The 19,731-nt window shown below is 60.7% G+C and overlaps 2 protein-coding genes across 5 annotated transcripts; one reads left to right on the forward strand and one right to left on the reverse strand.

The window, feature by feature from the left end:
* The first annotated feature begins 131 nt into the window (after positions 1-131).
* PSMA7 (proteasome 20S subunit alpha 7) lies at positions 132-5,872 on the forward strand. Its single transcript, XM_082750670.1, has 7 exons — positions 132-343; positions 2,230-2,356; positions 2,848-2,972; positions 3,642-3,764; positions 4,442-4,561; positions 5,235-5,297; positions 5,660-5,872. The coding sequence occupies exons 1-7, from the start codon at positions 248-250 to the stop codon at positions 5,750-5,752; spliced, it is 747 nt and encodes a 248-aa protein (XP_082606796.1). The 5' UTR covers positions 132-247; the 3' UTR covers positions 5,753-5,872.
* Positions 5,873-7,503: 1,631 nt separating this feature from the next.
* Positions 7,504-19,202, reverse strand: LSM14B (LSM family member 14B). 4 transcript variants are annotated; one of them, XM_082750667.1, is made up of 10 exons: positions 18,878-19,200; positions 16,852-17,015; positions 15,483-15,582; positions 14,604-14,720; positions 12,468-12,635; positions 12,126-12,203; positions 11,746-11,907; positions 11,211-11,361; positions 9,292-9,481; positions 7,504-8,718 (listed from the first exon to the last, which is right to left on the reverse strand). In XM_082750667.1, exons 1-9 carry the CDS (start codon positions 19,002-19,004, stop codon positions 9,310-9,312), a joined length of 1,239 nt encoding a protein of 412 aa, XP_082606793.1. In that variant the 5' UTR covers positions 19,005-19,200; the 3' UTR covers positions 7,504-8,718; positions 9,292-9,309. The 4 variants fall into 4 exon arrangements, with proteins under 4 accessions (XP_082606793.1, XP_082606792.1, XP_082606795.1 ...); XM_082750666.1 differs by having other exon boundaries at positions 15,483-15,612; positions 18,878-19,196; XM_082750669.1 differs by lacking the exon at positions 14,604-14,720 and having other exon boundaries at positions 18,878-19,202.
* Between the last annotated feature and the right edge of the window lie 529 nt (positions 19,203-19,731).

The raw sequence follows: 19,731 nt of genomic DNA on the forward strand, positions 1-19,731 counted from the left end.
CCGCCGCCGCGCTGTCGCCGCCCCCCGCGCCCGGCAGCCGGTGGTTCGGCCCGGCCCCGCCCCGGCGCGCGCGCACGTCCGCCCGACGCCCCCTGACGCCGCCGACGCCGCCGCACGTCCGCCGACGCCCCCTGACGCCGCCGACGCCGCCGCACGTCCGCAGCGCAGGGCCGGGGGGGCAGGGGCGTCGGAGCCGCGGGCCCAGCGGCCGTGAGTGTGCGCTTTCCCCGCCGCCGCCCGCGCCGCCATGAGCTACGACCGCGCCATCACCGTCTTCTCGCCCGACGGCCACCTCTTCCAAGTGGAGTACGCGCAGGAGGCCGTGAAGAAGGGCTCGACCGCGGTGAGCGGCGGCCGGCGGGGCACTCGGGGCCCGGCGCGGGGAGGGCCCGGGCCCGCCGTGCCCACGACCCCGTTGTCGGCCCGGGCGGCCTGCGCTGGCCCCAGCGGCGGCGGCGGGACCCGGGAGGCGGCGGGGTCGCCGCAGGGAGCGGGAGGGGCACGTTGGGCGGCCGCGGGGGCCGGGGCGGCGGGCGGCGGCGGCGGCGGCGGCGGGCGTGTGTGGCCGGCGGCCCCGGCGCGCGTGCGGAGCTGCGGAGGAGCCTTCTTGCCTCGCGCGGCTCCGCGTGTGTGCGCGGCCCGGGGCCGGCCATGTTGGCGGGTCCCGGCTGCGCGGGCCTGGCCGCTGCCCCTGCCCCTGCCCCTGCCCGTCCGGCCGCGGGGAGGCTCCGGGGCTGGGCACCGAGCCGCAGGGCGGGCTCGGCGGGCACCTTTGAGGGTGTGAGCCACTTAGGGGGCCCGACGCGGAGGTTCCCGGCTAGGGGAGGGGACTGTCCAGGCGGTCGGCGGGCTGCAGGAGCGGGGCAGGCGGGCGGTGCGTGCGGCCCCGGCGGCCGCGGGGTCTGCGGCGGCGCCGAGGGAGCCCCGCGCCGTGCCGGGCAGTGACGTCTGAGCACACACTTGCCGTGTTGGTCATCGCCGGAAATTCCAATTCGGGACGTCTTTGGGACGCTTCTTGGCTTGCCCACGGGTCCAGCCGTATCACAAGGGCTTGTGTGTTTTAGCGTGTGTTATTTCAGAGGCTTGAGCCGGACCCACCAGTAAAGTGGGGTTCTTTCCGGAATCTGTCCCAAAATCCATCTTGGGGCTTGTCTTAAGCTACAGAGCACTGGAAGAGGAGCTGCTTGGGACACTGCCCCATCCCCTAGTATTCCCTCAGGCCAGCCAGGGTGGCTGGCTTGGCTTCTTCCTTCCAGCGTCTCTGGGTCTGGTCTTCCCCACCCCCACCCCCAGGGCACCTGGAAGATGACGGAGCACAGGAGAACGCGGGCCTCAAAATGTGAAACACAGGGGCGTTGGGTGGCTCAGTGGGTTAAGCCTGTGCTTTAGGCTCAGGTGGTGATCTCAGGGTCCTGGGAACAGCTCTGAATTGGGCTCCCTGCTGCCTGCCCCCCCCACCCCCCCCACCCCACTGTCTGCCTCTCTGTCTGTGATCTCTCTCTCTGTGTCAAATAAATAAAATCTTAAAAAAAAAAAAAGTGAAACAGTGCTAACAAGTATTTCTCAACTGTGGGGGCATTTGGTAGTGGGTGGAGATATTTTTCTTTGCCTGAGACTGGGAAGTGCTACGGGCTGACCTCTGGGGTAGAGGTGGGCAGAGCAGCCCCATTACCCATTGTACCCCTGCTGAGAAATCTCCAAGCAGAGTCTTCCAAGCGTGGTCCCATTCCTCTGCTCCTTCCCTGACCGGGGGCAGTCAACTGGTCCTTGGGCATTTTCCCACATCTTTCATTCTCCCTCTCCTCTGCGGTGTGTGCCATACAGAGAGCGGTTGACCTTCAGGAACAACCGTAGTCCTTCCACCTGACAGCAGATCAGGCCTCCCCTACGGTGTGCACGTCAGTGTGTCACAGTGCAGGAGGGAGGAGGGTGAGTGTACCATTGCACAACTACGAAAACACTGCCTTCAGAGCACCTGATTTGAATGTCAGGGTTTCAGACTTAAAAGCCTTTTATGTGACTCCTTGATACAGTAAGTAGTTTGTTGTCATATCGTAATGGAAACCGGGCACCTCAGTCATGCACCTGGGCCAGCTCTGCCAGAATCAGGTCAGCATCCGTGATCTGCAGGGTGTGGTGTCCAGCCACATTACCACCTGCTTACCGCCCTGTGCTTGCAGGGAGAACCTCTGGTCACTTTCGAAAGTACCGTGTTGATTTTTATTGAAGGTTGGCGTGCGAGGAAAGGACATCGTTGTTCTGGGCGTGGAGAAGAAGTCCGTGGCCAAACTGCAGGATGAGAGAACCGTGCGCAAGATCTGTGCATTGGATGACAATGTCTGCATGGCATTCGCAGGTGAGTCTGGGGCCAGTGCCCTATTGCTCAAAGGTCAGTAAAGATCAGCCCTTTGGAAGCCATCTTGGTGGGTTTGCTTTTGGAAGATACGTAAATTGGTAAACTAAAAACCGTTTTAAGACTGTAGATTTAGACTGGGGGGGGAGAAAAGCTTCACCGTGCTTGCTTATTAGGGTGCCCCCTGGACCAAGGCCTGTGCTGTCGGCAGCATGTGACTGGATTGTACTTACAGTCTCGAGAGAGTCTGGCTTTCCTGCACTCCTCCCTGCTGGCCCACTGTGGGAAGATCCCAGTTGACCCGATGAAACTAGGGATTGACTCGCTTTGCCTGAGCTGCTCGCAGAGGCTGATCGTTCCGCTGCCAGTCACGCAGATGACCTCAGAGCTGGGAGTCAGGAACGGTTTAAGTCGGCTTCTGTCTGGTCAAGTGCCCTGGGCCGTTCTCCGTTGGAGGGGAGGCCTGGGTCAGGCAGCATTCTCTGCCTTTGCAGGGCTTACCGCCGACGCGAGGATAGTCATCAACAGGGCCCGGGTGGAGTGCCAGAGCCACCGGCTGACTGTGGAGGACCCGGTCACCGTGGAGTATATCACCCGCTACATCGCCAGTTTGAAGCAGGTGGGCCCCCTGCCTGTGGCTCAGCTCTGCTTACAGAGCAGTCCCTGTTGGGTCACACGGCGTTCGGCCACAGTAGCTCGAGTTACTGTGTGTCGGTGTTTGCACGTGTCACTTCAGGGGAATTAGAAAACTGCACTCACTTCATGCACAGTCCTGTTCTTTATTCCTGCAAGCGTAACTTCTACGGCTTAGTCACTTTGCTGGCATTCTTCCGTTTAGTGGATGGGATGGTCCAAATTCATGTTTCTGGAAGGAAATGGGAGTTTTAGTCTCGAAGCCCTGCATGACTCGTTACCCAGCACCTGGGAGATGCTGAGCGCCACCCCACCCTGTGGTGAAACGCTGGTCGTTTTAAAACCGACTGTGTAGCCAGAAGTTTGTCTGTTGTCAAGTACTTCAGTGGCCTTGGTTGTGCTCTGTGACGCAGTTCTGGTCACGGGTCTCGCTTTCACGTCCTTTTGAGTAAGAACACACAGGGCAGGAGGACCGCTGAGTGCTCGGGCCTCGGCTCCCTCGTCACTTGCCCGGCAGATAACGTGAGAGCATCCCCGTCCCGTCCCCCATCCCCTCAGGGACGGCCTAGCTGCTTCACACATTGTGTGTGTAGCTAAGGGTCGGTGCCAGGGGCCTTGCACACGAAGAAGTATTAATGTGCTCCTTTTCCACCAGCGCTACACGCAGAGCAACGGGCGCAGGCCGTTTGGCATCTCTGCCCTTATTGTGGGTTTCGACTTTGATGGCACCCCCAGACTCTACCAGACTGACCCCTCGGGGACATACCACGCCTGGAAGGTGAGTCCCTGACCAGACAGAGGGTCTTCGGGGGGTCTTGCCAGTAAAGGAGGTCGAAGAGGCCTTTTGGAAGGTGCTAGGCCTCCTGGTGGCTCAGGGTGGCCTTGTCTTCCCAGTGCCGGTGCACACGTCCCACACTGCATTTCTTTTTCATGGTGTTTCTGCTGGTACAGGAGCAAAGAACATGAAACTTGCTGTTTGAGGGGCGCCTGGGTGGCTCAGTGGGTTAATCCTCTGCCTTCGGCTCAGGTCATAATCCCGGGGTCCTGGGATCGAGCCCCGCATCGGGCTCTCTGCTCAGTGGGGAGCCTGCTTCCCCAGCTCTCTCTCTGCTGCCTCTGCCTACTTGTGATCTCTGTCAAATAAATAAAATCTTTACAAAAGGGGGGAAAAAAACTTGCTGTTTGAGAGGAAGTTCAAGTTTAGGTGTGGGGATACATGGTATAAAGTAAAATTGCGCACGTGCTCTCAGTGATGAAGATTCGCACTCTTGGTGAGGACGCTGCAGGTCTGACATTACAGACTGACTCCCCGCTGCCCGGTAACCATAACCTTACTCTTGGTGAGGATCAGCACCAAATCCAAGAAGCCTTTAGGAAAAGGAAGCCATGGCTGTGTTCTTGGGCTGGCTCTGGGTTGTTGTACCTTGTACCATATAACACACTTTTCTGCTTTAGGCCAATGCCATAGGCCGGGGCGCCAAGTCAGTGCGTGAATTTCTAGAGAAGAATTACACTGATGAAGCCATTGAGACGGACGACCTGACCGTGAAGCTGGTTATCAAGGCCCTCCTGGAAGTGCGTTCGCATTGGAAACCTGGTGCTTGGGGTGGGCAGAACAGACGGCTCCGAAGTGGGGGGCCCGTGTACCAGCGACAGGAAGGGAGGCACGGAGAGCCTCAGGGGGAGTGCTGGGCCTTTGAGGGCTTGTTCTGGACGCCCGCTGCCCCGGTGTTCTAGTGACTCCTCTCTGTGGCCGCAGCAGGCAAGGACCAAGTCTCTGAGAACTCGCCTGAGAGCACGCAGCTAGGGAGAAGCCGAGGCAGGACAGGAACCACCAGGTGTGGACTCTGTGACTCAGAGCCCTCCCTCAGCCTTGCTGGGCTCCTGCTGCTGCTAAGGTTGAGGAATTAGAACTGAGAACAATGGTTGGGGGCACAGGGCTATGTCCGCACTTCAGAGGTGTTGGCTGGTAAAGCCAGAGAGGCCGGGGGGTGGGGGGAGCCAGAAGGCTGGGCTGGGGGCCAGCTGTTGGGGCTCAGTGGCGGGGAGAGCAGGGAGCATAGCTGCTCTGTGGAAGGGGCTACAGGAGGCAGGTGGGGGGGTGGGGGGATCGCCCTGTAGTTAGGACAAAAGCTTTGGGGCTGGGGCTGCAGGGTGTCCTGCTCTCTCTTCTGGAGCAGTGTTTGAGGCATTTGCCAGAACGGTGTGGCCTTGAGGAGAGGTGTCCGACGTTACTCTTTCTTCCCAGGTGGTTCAGTCTGGCGGCAAAAACATCGAACTGGCTGTCATGAGGCGAGATCAACCCCTCAAGGTAATCACGAAGTTTATTTGCTCTTTCACTCTGGAGCATTCCCAGTGATGCAGGGGACAGGGACCCTGGTCCTGCGGCTTGAGTGCTAGCAGGGAGGTTCTCCCAGAGACCCCCACAAACGAGGTTCGCTTGGCACACTGAGAAAGTGTAGGCAGCCGGGCAGATTTGCTTCTGCTTTGAGCCGCCTACAGGCGGGCTCTGACCGCTGTCGCCAGGCTCCGGCGCACCCAGCCTGGTTTTCCGGGAGCAGCGGCTGTGAGGCGTGGTCTGGCCGGAGCCCAAAAGTTTCCTCCCCAAAAGTGGCATTGCTGCTCTGGGGCACCTCGTGTGGCCTGGGAGTAACCGTGAACTTTCTTCGGTAGATTTTAAATCCTGAAGAAATTGAAAAATATGTTGCTGAGATTGAAAAAGAGAAAGAAGAGAACGAAAAGAAGAAACAGAAGAAAGCGTCATGATGATGGAGCCTCGTGGGGACTTCTCAGTTCAGATCATGGATGATTGTCAAGGATATGTGGGCATTTGCATTCCATTTATTACTGTCCATGTGTCCTGCAATAAATTTCTGTGTTTGTTAACCTTTTCGTAAGAGCATCTGTGTCTCGGTGCAGTTACGACCGCTCTGTCAAGTGGCGTCTTCCCCTTGCTTTGTCTCCCGAGCTTTGCCCCAAGTGGGAGCGCTCCATGTTCCTTGTCGCCAGACAAGCCGCTGTGGTGGGCAGGGGGTGTCTGCCTTTCTGGTTCGGGAGTTCAGGCAGCTCTAGGAGGGCATGCATGTGACAGCTTCTGTAGACAGGCGTGTGGCTTTTCACACGGACACAGAAAACTCTTAAGTTTCCCCCATTAGAGGTTCTCACCAGACTGACCTTGTTCCTTCTGACCTTCACTCTGTTTCCTCATTCACGCAGATCAAGGACAAAAGTAAACACCACTCAGTTTTTTGGATTCAAAATTCTGCAAAGCAGCAGCTTTGTTCAGGACAAGTCCCGTGTTTCTGGTTTGGAGCAGACCCAGTCTGGACGTTCCTAAGCTTCCTGGTGCTGATGGCCCCCTGCCCGCTCTCACTGTAGCCAGTGACAACCCCGCTTTCAGCCTCGGTCCTGGTCCCCGGCTGGGTCTATACCAGAGACTCTAACTCCCTCCATCCCCAGCTTTGCGGCTTCAGAGGAGGCTCTGCTATCAGGCCTGCTGACAGATCCCCGTCTCCCTGCGGCCCAGGACATGGCATAAAGGGCTCTTCGCATCTGTGGGCTGGTTCCCCTTCCAGCCATGCTGTTAGGACTCCAGGGCTCTGCTTTGCACCGTCTAAGATGTCTCTTGGCTGAATTCTCACCGAATGACACATACATATTCTCTCTTCTAAAAGGAATACAAAGGCCCAGGTAGGGTTCAATAAAGCTCAGCATCAAATATGTAATTGTCAACATGTCAGCTTCAAGTTTTGAGAGCAAAATTAGTCCTAGTGGTAAACTGACTGGACTACATCTGGATTCGCTAACAAATACCGGCCTAGGGCAACTGCTGAGTCCCCCACTTCATTTAGAATTCGCGCCCTGGGCACCTGCATCCAGCACGCACACACACTACGGAAAATTTTCATTTCTTCTTGGGCAAGAATGTTCCTTGTCTGTGTCCACCCCCTTCAAAGGAAGGCTGCCCAGAATCTGTTGAAATCCCAACACTGTAGTCCGACTCCCCGCTGCCTGGTCCTGTTCGGGGCCCAGTGGAACCCCAGGCAGGCATGGCAAGATGGGACAGGCCTTGGGCCTCTGACACTGCTTTCAGAGTCGGCCAGAAACCCAGGCCAGGCCCGTGGGCTGCTCTTACACATGGTGCTGGGGTCAAAGCCTGGAACAGGCCCGATGGCACCAAGGACAGGCAAGCTCTGCGGAGCTCAGAGGCCGCGGCAAAGCAGCAAAAGGATGGCTTCTGAAGCAGGTGTATCTGTGAACTGAATTTTTAAAAACTTTTGTGCCCCAAGTGTCTGGGAGGCAGAGCCAGGGTGGCCCACTGTGAAGCTGGACTGACTCACACCTTCCTCCAGACCAGCGGTCAGCTCACATAGGAGCAGCAGGTGTCCCCCGAGGTCCTACCAGCCTGAGGCCTGCATAACCTCTCCCACCTCAGGGCGGGCATGTCACACAAGATGTGACTCAGGCTGCAGAATCAACAGAACTATTTACTTTAAGAGCAGAGAAGAAAAAAGTTGTAAAGGTTTGCACGTTTATTTATAATTATAATTTACATTACTCCAACAGAGCAGCCCATTGCTATGTTCTAACTCTTAGCCATTAAGTCCTACAAAAATAAACCCAAGCTTTTACAGTAACTGAATCAATACAGAACTAAAACCTTTATAGCTATTTAAAGGGGTTTAGTTACCAAGGTGCTTATGTTCAACACAGGGCCCTCTCCGGCAGAAGGACGCATGCTCACACTACAGGTCTGACCCATTTACTCATGCAACGAGTTTATGTGCCCCACCCACCCTCCACCCCGTAAAACAAAAATGCAACTATTTACAATTAAGAAGAAATAATGTTTTAGGTCAACCGACCTTGCAAAAAAGACTGGCTCATTTCCAAGGGGATGAGACACTGAACAGAGGCCAGAGTCCAGTACTGACCGGACCAGGTCTGGGGATGGCAGGGATGGGGCAGGAAGGACAGGGACCCCACAGGTCCCTGGACTTTGGCCCCCAACCCCGATTCCTATGGAAGCCAGGCTCTGAGCAACAGTTCCTAGCTTAAGTTCAGGACCCCTTCCTAAGCCTCCAGGACTCTGCCTCTTCCCTGCACCACCACCCCCCCCTCGCCCCAACCCACCAGCTCTAAACCTTGACATCGCCACTCTGGATGTAAGGGTTGTCTGGTTTGCTTATACAACATGATCTGTGGGACACTCCACTCTCCTGGCCCTAATGCCCACCCACCCCCACACGCTCCCATGCTGGCCCTGCCTGGCTCCTGAGACCCCCCCCCCACCTGTGGCCGTGGGGGTGCCAGGCCAGCAGCACCAGAGACCAGTTGGGTTATAGAGATACACACTTGGCTGCCACATTTGCCAAATGGGATTTGGTTCCATTTGAAAAAAATCAAAGCTGTCACAAAGAAAAGTCACAAAATGAAGATCAAGCTTTTGCTCTAAAACCTTTCTCCAAAATACCAGAACCTTAGAATCAGGCTGTGCGCAACTAAAGAGGAAAGATAGGCCAAAATACCTCCAAGAGGTCACCCATGGATACTTCCCCCAAAACAAGTGGTTCTAACTCAGACCATGTCCAAGTTCAATTAAGTTCAGAACATAAGTAGCAGTACGGGAATTTCCCAAACTCCGTAAACAAAGTGACTCCCGTCTCCCGGTAAGTGCAGCGCTTCCCACATCCGCAGACACAGCGTCATTTCTGTGCGACTTCCAGAGGCGCCTGTGAGAAGGGGACAGGACACCAAGTGAGTACCTCAGTTCAGCTCAGCACACTCCCCGAGGCAGCCGCCCCGCAGGAGCCAGGCATGCAGACTCCCCGGGAGGACGGGGTGCTCATCCCCCCGCCGCGCTCCAGTGAGCCCTGGGCTCCCCAGACTCTGCAATCACAACCGAGGATAGAAATCATCTTGGTGCACGTGGGGGACAGAGAGGGAACTCCAGATCCCAACCTGGAGGAGGCGGGTCAGCTCCAGGCACACCTGTGACCCACCCACCACCCAGACTCACGGGGCACACAAGTCACTGGCAGTCCCAGAGTCCCTGCAGGCCAGGGCAGGGAGGCTGGCTAGGGACAAGTGTCCTTGCTGACCACGCTCTGACCACACTGGGGCCTGCCCTCCCTAGGAGGCCTCTGGGTGACTGGGAGGGTCAAGGCCCTCATCCTGGCTCTTACTGGAAACCAGAGCCAGCTGCTCCGGGCTCCTAAGCTCTTCCTGCAGAGAGGCTGGCTCTCGGGCCCTCCCCCCCAACGCCCTCCCTGCAGAGGGCCCAGAAACTTCCTTCCCTCACTCACCGCGGGCGGCATCCTCACTCACACCCTGCCAGTCCCGGCTCTGTGGGACGTTGGGTTGCGCCGGGTCGTACCGTTGCCCCTGCCCCCTCGAAATCCACCCCTGAAGCTACGGCCACGAAGAAACCTTCCTGACACCCCAAAGGTCTCTGTGTTGAGCTTCCGCTCCTCAGCCCACGTTGTCCGCCTGGAACTGAAGCACAGACGGGGCGTGAGACCAACGGCAGTGGTCCCTGCTCACCCCTTTCCGAGCCAGGCCCCAGCCTCATGGAGCCCAAGGGGAAGAGAGCCCGACAGGTGGGGACGGCTGCCGGAGTCCGCAGAGGGGATGACCCGGGCCTGGCCCAGCAACCCCGGAGCCCGCGCCACAGCCACTCCCAGCCACATCTCCAGCCAGGTCTGTTTCTCTCTTCCGCATCAACTCAACTTCATTTTCACCAATGAAGGCGAGCACATGATGCAAGGCAGGGCCCCTGTGGGCTCCAGGACCCAGAGCAGGTGACGGTCCCCTTCAGACAAGTGAGGAGGGGGTTGGGCTAGATGGAACAGCGTCTCCGAGAACGTGATGCTCGCACGCTGGGGGCAGTGGGGACACGGCACCAAAACCGCATACTGTCCTGCTGTCCTTCACGCCACAGATGCTCGGACACCCACCTCAGCAGCTCAGGAGAGAAGCCCTGTGTCTGTTTCCAGGCAGCTCTCGGGCCATGCACCAGCACTGAGCTCCTGTTCTATGGTCCCCGCAGGCCTCACTCAGCAGCAGCAGCAGCAGCAGCAGCAGCAGGAGCAGCAGCTGCGCCCTTCAGCCCCAGGCCAGCAAGCCCAGGTCGTGCTGGTTCCCCCCCACGAGGTCAGCGCACCCTGTTCGGAGGCTCTCCCCTCCCCCGCCACCGCCACCACCACCTTATGCCCAAACACTCAGACTATTGCAAAAGCCTCCGGCCGGACCACCCAGCCGCGCCCATCCCCACCTTCAGCATGCTCGCTGGAGACCGCCGAGGTGTCAGACAGCATCGCCCCCCAGCTCCCGCCCGGACAGCTGCCCATGGCTCTCCACACACGAGCTGCTCGTCACTCTGACCTACTACGACCGAGCACCCCCACGCACACATCCCCTTCATCCCAGACCGACTAGCCTCGCCCGGGCAGCCTGTCTGCAGCAGCTTCCTTCACCGCCCTCCACTGGCTCCCCACCACCACATGCGGTGAGATCGCCACATCCGACTGACCTCTATCCTCCCGCTGCCCACCCTTCCCCTCCCATTCCCTGAGGCATTTCTCTCCTAGACCTGCTCATGCTTTTATCGGGTTTTCCCTGCCAGGCCAGAGATGCGGGCAAGTCAGGACTCCCAGCTTGCTCTGTGCGGTGCCCTCGCCGCCCAGCAGTGTGGCTGGTGCTCCGGACTTCCACGATGTGCCCATCCTACAGACTCCGTTCCCCACTCTGCTCACTCGCACGGCAGCATCCAAGCACGAGCCGCACGGCACTGAAAACGCACGACGGGGTCCCCAACCTCCAGCAACCAGACAAAAGGACCCCCTCCAAAAACAGAACCCCGGCTGGCTGCTGCAAGTAGCAAGGCCTCGGGCCCCCAGGGTCCACTGGGAACCAGGAACAGGGCAGTGCCCACCCCAGCTTTAATGGACAAAGGGGCTACAAAGCCAAGACAGAAGCCAACCCCAGGTCCCCGTGACTGCCAGGGGGTTTCCAAACTGCCACCTGCGGACACCGCCAGGACCAAGGTGCCCACATGGCAAAGATGTGAGTAGGATCCTAGACTGGCCCTGAACTTAGAGCGGAGACTGTTCTTCAAGAGAGCAGGCCCTGATCTCAGGGGGTGTGAGGCAGAACGAGGGTCTTCCTGCCAGCCCATCCAGGCCTCGCGAGCCCTGAGCCCCGAGTCCTCCCCCGGCCCCCCGACCTGGTCTTGAGCTCAGAGGAGATGTTGTCAAAGAAGGACTTGGACTTGTCATAGTAGCAGTTGGGCCCCAGGTGGTCCTCCTCAGCGGGGGCATCGTCACTCTGGGTCACCACTGCCGAGTCCTTCTCGTCCCCCTTCTCGGCTTTGTCATCTGCACGGAGAACACCACACTGGGATGCTGGGACATGAACCGAGCACCCCTTCTCCCCGAGCAGACCCTCCTGGCAGCTGTCCTCAGGCCTTGGGAGCGCTGCGGGGGGGACGGGGGGCGGCCTTCAGTGTTGGCGGAATCTCCTTATAAACTGCTCCTGTCCGCCGGGGGGCCGCCCGGTCTGCTCCCCTCCCCCAGCAAGCACAGTTCCCACGAGGCCCCCAAGGCTCCTCTGCTCCTTCAGAACTCCTTAGGGAGCGCCACTTCCACACTGGCCAGTGGCCCTACTGCATACCACCCCCCCGCCCCACCCCTGCCCGTCTGTCCTTGAACTGCTTCTAGATACTCCAGGACAGACAACAATTTCCAAATAACGGCAAACACCTTTAAAATTCAGTTTCTTCTTAAACTCTTTGTCCAGCTCCTCTCTGTTGAACTGGGCATTGGCGCTCTCAAAATCAAAGTCGCCTTCAAACTTGATTGTGTTTTCTTTGACGTTAGTCGGGCGGTTTTGCCCCCGGGAGCGATTCCTTGTTCGTCTGTTCCCTGTGAGAGGAAAGGAAGCCACGGCTGGTAAGCCACCAACCTGACGTCACTCGCTGAGACACGGACGACAAGGAGGGAACAGAGCACACAGCAGCAGACACTGAGCCCCAGCACCCCCCAAACCGTCACCAGAGATAAGGTGGGGGGCGGTGCGGGGGAAGCAGAGCACACCTGGACAGGGCGAGGCGCCCCAGAACTCAAGGAGCAACAGCTGTTACCTGATCTCCTCCTCTGAGGCCTTCTGTTCTCGTCATTCACCTGCCCTTGACTTGGCACAGCTGCCGGCTGAGCTACATCTAAGGCGCAAAAGGGAAGAGTAAGGCGAGCGCCTACAAAAGCGGAGCCCAGCGACGGAAGCAGGGTGGCACCACCACAGGGGACATGCAGCAAGGGGAGGCCCTGCAAAAGCACATGGTGTTTAGGATGGGGACAGGGATCGGTGCTGCTCAATTAAAAAAAAAGGAAAAACAAAAAGAAAGGAGGCAGACAGAGAAAGGACCCCAGGAAGCAGCGTGCCGCTTTGAGAACGCGAAGCCCCGGAGAACGACGTGCACTAGTACCGCTGCCACTCTTGCTGCCGGGCTGCGCGGGCCGCCCGCCGAGCTGCACCCCCGCGGGGCCCTTGCCGGGTAACAGCTTTTTGGCGTTCAGGTTATCAACAGAACCAGTCTGCACAGCCTGCTCCACCATGGGGCTCTTGCCGACTGGGACGGATGGAAAACCGGCTCCTGAGACGGGAAGGGAAGGAGGGCTTAAAACCAGAGAGTGCGACCTCACCCCCCGCCGGCCGCTCCTGCTGGGTGGCATGCCAGGCGGTTGAAGGGACCCGTCTGGAGATTCTCCCGATCCCAGCCACGCCCCCCCGGAGCCCTCCCCCCACCCCCACTCCACCCCCACCCCCCATGTCTAGCCGGGCAGCAACAGGGCCAGTTCATCTGGGAGCCCTGAGCCCCAGGACCCCCAAGCTACGGACCAGACAGCTGAGGAGAGAAGAACACCCCGCCAACAACGAACACCCCCAGGCGGTTTAGAAACAACTTTCCAGGGCGGGAGGGGGACGCATAAAAACAAAGGAACAAATCGAGCTTTCTAAAAACCACATAAGCTCTAACCCCAAGGGGGCTCCGTGGGTTCCAAGATGCCGGCAAATTCACCCTCTGAGAACTTATTTCATCCTACTGCGCTCTAAACGAGAACTGTCCCAGTTCAGGATTTTGTAGTCAACAGTGATCACTCTTTAAATTCCAGAACACTGTTGTTTCCGCCCGAGGAACACCACCACTGGAAAGGGCGCTGTGACAAAAGCCGACTACGGAGAGGTACGCAGGTACGCCATCAGGAAGAAGCGAAGGCTCCCCGGCCGCCCCCGAAGGCGGGCGCGCAAGGTCCATTCCTGCCACGCTGCAGCCCTGAGCTCAGAGGCCGAGCCTTGCTCGGGAGACGGGGACAGGGGACAGGCACACCACCCGCACTGGCCCATCTCCTCTCCTCGCCGCAGTCTAAGGGGGGGTGGGGTGGGTGCTGGGTGGAGGTCCAGAGCTTTGACACAGAAAAACGGAGCCCTAACCACAGCAGGGACTATGAGGAGAGGCAGCCCGGCACACGTGAAGACCGGCTCCTCCACCTTTCTTACTGTCCATGTGGCACAGACACTAAGGTAACACCTGTGAAAAAGTCCCTTACGACCAGCATGGAAGCTGCTCGTGGCCCCGCCCACGACAGGCGCCAGGGCAGAGCAGCCGGCCCAGCCCGCCACCTCGCCCAGCAGGGCCTTCCCAGAGACCCAGATGGACTGCTCCTGCCACTCTAACTCCGGGGCGCAAGACGCTCAGGCTCCTTTGCTTTTGAGAAAAGAAACCAGTTAAACCATCTTGCCTCAGCAATTTCATGCAAACAATCCGAGGAACGATGAGCGTCTGATGTCATCTTAACCGAGAAAAAACACTACTGCTTCCCCAACTCGGACACACCGGCATCGGTGCGGGAGCAGAGAACACCACAGGCAGAGTAACAGACTGACGGCAGTCGTGTGCCACGGCGGGAGCTCCGGCAGCCGTCCTGGACGGAGCCCCCACAGCGAAGGCAGGGCTCCTGTGCTTGACCTCAAACAGGCAGGCATGTGAATCTCAGCACCAGGAAAGGTCAAGAGGCGTCACAGCCCAGCTGAGGCAGGTAGTGCACACGAGCATTAAGAAGCTGGTTGCGACGCTCACGCCGTTCGCCTGGTCGGTAGGTCGAGCGAGCCTCCTAGGTCTGCAGGGGCTTCCCGCTACAAAGCTATCCCAGACCTCTATGGCTGACCAATGTGGCACCCAGTTCCCAAAACAACAGGTGAGTTTCTCAGGGACCCTCCACTCCGGTCTCACCCAGCAATCAGAGCACAACTGGAACCAGCAGAAACCCCAGGGAAGGGCTTTCTGCGGAGAGGGAAAGTTCCCTTGTTCGGTGGTCCCCGTGCAGGTCACAACAGACCCTGGGCCCAGGGAGAGTGACCAAGTGCTTGGTCACTTCTTTCCAATCTCTTCTTTAAAACACTGGGAGATCGTTAATAAATCAGGACCACACACTAAATCACACGGAGGCAGCTTAACTGACCCCACGGGCTTGGCTACAGCTACTGTCACTCTGGGCTACTGGTTTACCCCCTCGCTCTCAGGATGGCAAGACAGCATGCAGCTCTCCCAGACTGCGGTTACCCTTGGAAGTGAGCTGATGTGGTTCTGAGGACATGTCAAGCTCTGAGGCGGGCTGTGGAGATGGAGAAGAACTAGGGCTGGAAGCTGCGGCCGAGGCTGGAGGGCTCACCAGCTTCTCTAAAGAAGACAGAGGAGAGAAGAGCAAAAGAGAAGGTACACAAATAAGTAACGAGACACTCGTCCTGTGTCTAGCAAGCTTGGAAAGAGCCAAGCAGTCTCTCGCAAGACACGTGGCTCACACAATCCTACTCTAGAAACACGGCGAGCCAGGCCGAGAGAGGTACCCACACTGGAGCAGCAATCCAAACACCTTGGTGAGAGAGTGACCCAGACCCAAGAGCCAGTCTACAGGGCCTGCTCGAAGCCCTGCGCCCGAGGAGCAGACTGGCGACTCCAGGATGTGAACACATGGAAAAGCTACGTCAAGGGCCAGGCAGACCCTCCCTCTACGTGTGCGGGAGAGAACCTCATTCCAGAGTTCGTTCGCCTTTGGGGAAAGAACTTGTGAGCAGAGCACGGACAATACGGGGATTGTCACAGAGAGGTGTTGATGCAACTTTTGCATTTACAAGCCTGCAAGGTGCCTGTAGTCAGAACTCATCCGTAATCACGCGAAACACTTGTTTCCTATTGAAGCCAATGTATCATGACTTCCACCCAGACCAACATTTCAAATGAATTTTGATTTGAATCATCTGTTCCAAAACTCAGGCTGCTAACTCTGCACTCTGAGTAGCACTACGTGTTCTAGCCAGCTCAAGTCGCACTGAGTAACGTACTAAGCATGCGACACAAGCGGAGTATCCCAAGAACATCTTCGGCCCTGCCTCCCGGAGGTCGTCGCACGAGCAGTTTACCAGATAGAAAGAGGTTACTCACCTAGACCCAGGGAAGCGGCGTACTGCTGGCTAAGCAGAGAGCTGGCAGCCAGCTGGCTGTAGGGCGGCATTCCTCTGAAGGGGCTGTAAGGCACGTGCGGCTGGAAGGAGGAGCCCGAGCCCAGGGAAGACTGAGCAACGAGACACACAGATGAGAGCAGCGCAAGGCCCCCCCATCACCCGCCTGGAAAGCACTGCTCAGGTGGGGAAAGGCAGCCAGTTTGTCAGCCTGTATTCCTGGAGACTGGGGGGGTGCAGGGGGCACTTCCAGGACGGCCAAAGGGGGCTCCAAGCTGCCTTTCCTACATGCCATACCCAACACTCCCTGTCCAGGTAACTCGGACCTTCATTTCCCCTAACCAAGCCCTCTAATGACGCCCGCTGTCGTCAAGTCGTCCAGCTTCCGTACGGGTGCACCGTCCTCAGGCTGGCCCTGCCCCAACACACAGGAGTACAGCCACGTGGTTCCCAGAGGAGCATCCTTTCTCCGGTCCCCCCGCTTTCAGGGACACTGCTGCCTATTGCTCCCAAAAGGCCCCTTTGTCCCTCGGAGCCTGGCTCAGGTACCTGACTCTTCTGAAGTCCCTGAGAACTCTCGCTGCAAACCTTTCTTCAGTCTGGCCTGGGACTGCTCCTCTCGTCCCCAGAACCCGCCACAGCGGCTCCTACCCTCCAGGGAGCACCTCCCATAGTACAGACCTCCGAGGAACCAGGGAATATTTAAATTCTAAGTCAAAAAAATATTAATCTAGGTTCCCTGGTAATCCTATGCAATTATGCCTTAATGGGAACGCCCAGATGGCTCAGTCAGTAAAGTAACTGCCTTCCCGCTAGGGTCCTAATCTCTGGGTCCAGGGATCTGGATCTGCTCAGCAGGGAGTCGTCTTCTCCCTCTCCCCAGGACCCCCAACCCTACCATGCTCTTTCCCCAATAAGTACATCTTTTAAAAAAATCAAATAAAAATTTTTTAAAAATTATGCTTTTACACAGCAGGCAGGTGTATGCTACAAGAATTGCAAATTCAGCGTCCCAAAGCACTGGAACTTACAACCCGGACAGTGTCGAGAGAGCAAGTCCTGCTGTCCCAACCCAAATCTAGTGACAAATGATCCCCCTCACACCCCAGACAAGACGGGACCACCCCCCCTTCGCACACAAGGGGAGTCTCCCTCTACAGCGCACACTAGCGGGTGCTGAGCTGCGGACTTTCTGCAGGCGCGCCCACAGCCCACACAGAAATTAAACCACTTTTCGCTAAATGGCTATTCCCCGAGCGGAGCGCTGCCGCCAAACAGAGGACACCAAGTTCCGCCCGGAAACCCGCGCCTCTGGAGGCCGTGCCCACAGCAGAGCGGAGCCGCACACTTACTTGAACAATAGCAGGGTCCTGCGGGAGCGTGTGCTGAGCTTTCGGAGGTTCACACACGGTAATATCCTTGATGTCGCTTCCCCGGAAAATGATGTACTCGTAGATCTCCTCTCTGGGGGGGGCCGGCCTGTCTGTGGGGCGGTCTTCAGTCCCGAAAGACCTCACTTCGGAGCCGAGAGAAAGAGGTGTCAGCTTATCGTCCTCGGCCAAGGGCGTTCCCTCCATCCTCTCGGCGGGGCCCTCAGGCATGCCACGACCGGCCCCGCACACCATCCAGTGGTCCACCTTCGACCACGACCCCACCCCCCAATTTCAGACGCACAGTACCTACAAGACCCCAGCTGGCAAGACTCCAAAGGTTCTAGGTCACAAAGACGACAAGTTAAGGACATCGGAGCCTGACCGCCCCGGGAAGCTCAGGTGGGAACCAGGAGGCCCGGTGCCCCCAGCAAACCAGGTCGGCCTCGCAGAGCAGCCGCGCACCGGCCTTCAGGGATCAAACAGCACGACAGCTGCTTTTTCTCGAAGCCTCACCCCACGTCGTCACCCCTGGGAGTCTGCTTTGCCGGGAGAGAAGCCCGGAGGTTGCTCCTCACCTTCCCACAGCCTGCCGGGGGAGGAGCTCTCTCAGACGCGGGGAGCAGCCGGCCAGAGCCGGAACCCACCGCTCCAGCGGCGCCAGAGCCTTCCTGGGGCGTGGGGGCCCTTAGCGGCCGGGACTAGGGTCTGTCCGAGCCTGTCCTCCTGCAGTCCGTGGGGCAGAGCTTGGAGCAGCCTCTCCTGAACTGACACAACTCCTGCTCAGGACCGGACACTCTGGGCCTCAGTTTCCCCAGCGAGAATCTCGGGCCAACATCCCCGCGTGCCAAGAGGACGCGTCAGCAGACGCGGGGTCTGCAAGCCCCAGCGCTCCCCTGGAGCGACGCAGTCGTCCGCCCCAGAGCCCGGAGCCCAGCGGTAGGGCCATTCCCGGACAGCGGAGCGAAGGCCGGGCGCTCCCCCGACGGCAGCAGCGGGCGGGCCGAGCCCGGACCCCCGAAGGCCCCACGAGACCCCGGGAACGAACAGGGCTTCCGCCGCCGCGGCCGCACTCCGCGCTTCTCCCTCCGAGGCGAGGAAGGGCCTCGCCATCTTCCCTGGAGGGCGAAGACAAAGAAACTTCGGAGCCGCCTCCCGCCCCGACCGGCTGGGAAGAGGCTGCGGGCCGCTGCGGGCCGCTCCGGGGCCCCGCACAGCGTCCGTCCCCCGCGGCCCCGGGGCCCCGTACAGCGTCCGTCCCCCGCGGCCCCGGGGCCCCGTACAGCGTCCGTCCCCCGCGGCCCGGGGCCCCGCACAGCGTCCGACCCCCGCGGCCCGGGGCCCCGCACAGCGTCCGACCCCGCGGCCCCGGGGCCCCGCACAGCGTCCGTCCCCCGCGGCCCAGCACAGCGTCCGTCCCCCGCGGCCCCGCACAGCGTCCGCCCCCCGCCGCTCCGGGGCCCCGCACAGCCGCCTTCCCCCGCGGCCCCGAGGCGCCCAGCGAGGCCCCGTCCCGCCGGGAGGCTCCGGCGGACGCGCTGTGCGTTCGCGCTCGAGGCCCCGGCTGCCTAATAGGTTCCAGAAGGGCTTGCGGGAGTCGTGTTCCGGGGAGGCCCGGGAGCCCCGGGACCCGGGCCCCTCGCCCCGCCCCCTCCCCCGCGGGGACCCGGCTCAGCGCGCCCGCCGGCCCCCCACCTGCAGGGATGGGCTGCGCGGGGGAGGGGGCGGCGCGGCCGGACCCGCCCCCCGCCCCCCGCGGCGCCCCCCGGCGCTCCCCTCCCGCGGGCTGGGCTGGGCCGCGCACAATGAGCGGCGGCCGCGGCCGGGGGGGGGGGCGCGAGGCGGGGGGGGGGGGCTTTGTGCCGGCCGGGCGCCGCGGGGGGCGCCGCGGGGGGGCGGGGGGCGCCGCGGGGGGCGGGGAGGCGGGCGGGGGGCGCCGCGGGGGGCGGGGGGCGCCGCGGGCTGTTGGCGGGCGGGGCCGGGGCGGTTGGGGCGGCCGGGCCGCTACCTTTGGCGAGCGCCACGGTGGAGTTGTCGGTGTCGATGGTGTAGAGGATGCCCTCGTAGCGGATCTGCGCCTTGGAGATGAGGCTGATCTTGCTGCCCAGGTACGGGGTGCCCGAGGAGCCGCTCATGGCGGCGGCCGCCCGGCTGGGCCCGGCCCGCTCGCCTCCGCGCGGTCGCCTCGCCGCCGCCGCCGCCGCCGCCCGCTCCTCCGCCTCGGCGCCTCCTCACCGCCGCCCGACGGGCCTGCGCTGGGACCAGCGAGCGAGCGGCGGCGCGCGGCCGGGGGCTCTGAGGGGAGCGCGGGGGAGGAGGGGCCGCGGCAGCCACATCCGGGGCCTCGCGCCGCCACGCCCCGCCCCCGCACGCTCGGCGCTCATTGGCTCGCCGCGCCGGCCTCCCTTTAAATATGGCCGCGCCGCGGGCCTAGGGCGGGCCCGCCCCCCACGCTTGCGCAGCGGGCGCCGCGGGCCCGGACGGGCTTTCCCCGGCTCTCCGCCCCCTCCTCAGCCGACTCCCGGCGGGCCCTGCGCTGGTTCGGAGCACGAGACCCGGCGGGCAGGCTCAGGGGTCCGGGCGGCGCGGGGGCGGGGGGAGGGAGGTGGAAGGCGGAGAAGGGGTGGGCATCGGGAGGGGCGGAGCGCGCGTGCGCGTGCCGGGAGGGCGGGGCCGGCGGGCGGAGGGGCGGGGCTGGGGGCGGAGCGCCTGGGCCCTGCGGGGTCGCGGTGCGGCGAGCCTGCGAGCGGCGGGCCCCCGGTCCGGCATCTGCCGTGCGGAAGAGGCCAGGACAGCTTCCCCTGCTCCGGCGGGAAGGCCGCCCGGCCGGGGTATGCCCGCCCCCTCTCCAGCGCCCGCGGG

This window comes from Mustela nivalis (genome assembly GCF_964662115.1).
Source record: "Mustela nivalis genome assembly, contig: HAP1_SCAFFOLD_1642, whole genome shotgun sequence".
NCBI lineage: Eukaryota > Metazoa > Chordata > Mammalia > Carnivora > Mustelidae > Mustela > Mustela nivalis.

Excerpts from the sequence above, each read along its gene's own strand:
- LSM14B (XM_082750666.1), bottom strand. The coding sequence starts at position 19,004 with ATGAGCGGCTCCTCGGGCACCCCGTACCTGGGCAGCAAGATCAGCCTC. Across the intron at positions 17,016-18,877 it reads CACCGTGGCGCTCGCCAAAG|TGAGGTCTTTCGGGACTGAA; the intron begins GTAGCGGCCCGG and ends TCGGCTCCGAAG. Across the intron at positions 14,721-15,482 it reads CGCCGCTTCCCTGGGTCTAG|AGAAGCTGGTGAGCCCTCCA; the intron begins GTGAGTAACCTC and ends TGTCTTCTTTAG.
- PSMA7 (XM_082750670.1), top strand. The coding sequence starts at position 248 with ATGAGCTACGACCGCGCCATCACCGTCTTCTCGCCCGACGGCCACCTC. Across the intron at positions 2,357-2,847 it reads TGTCTGCATGGCATTCGCAG|GGCTTACCGCCGACGCGAGG; the intron begins GTGAGTCTGGGG and ends CTGCCTTTGCAG. Across the intron at positions 4,562-5,234 it reads TTATCAAGGCCCTCCTGGAA|GTGGTTCAGTCTGGCGGCAA; the intron begins GTGCGTTCGCAT and ends CTTTCTTCCCAG.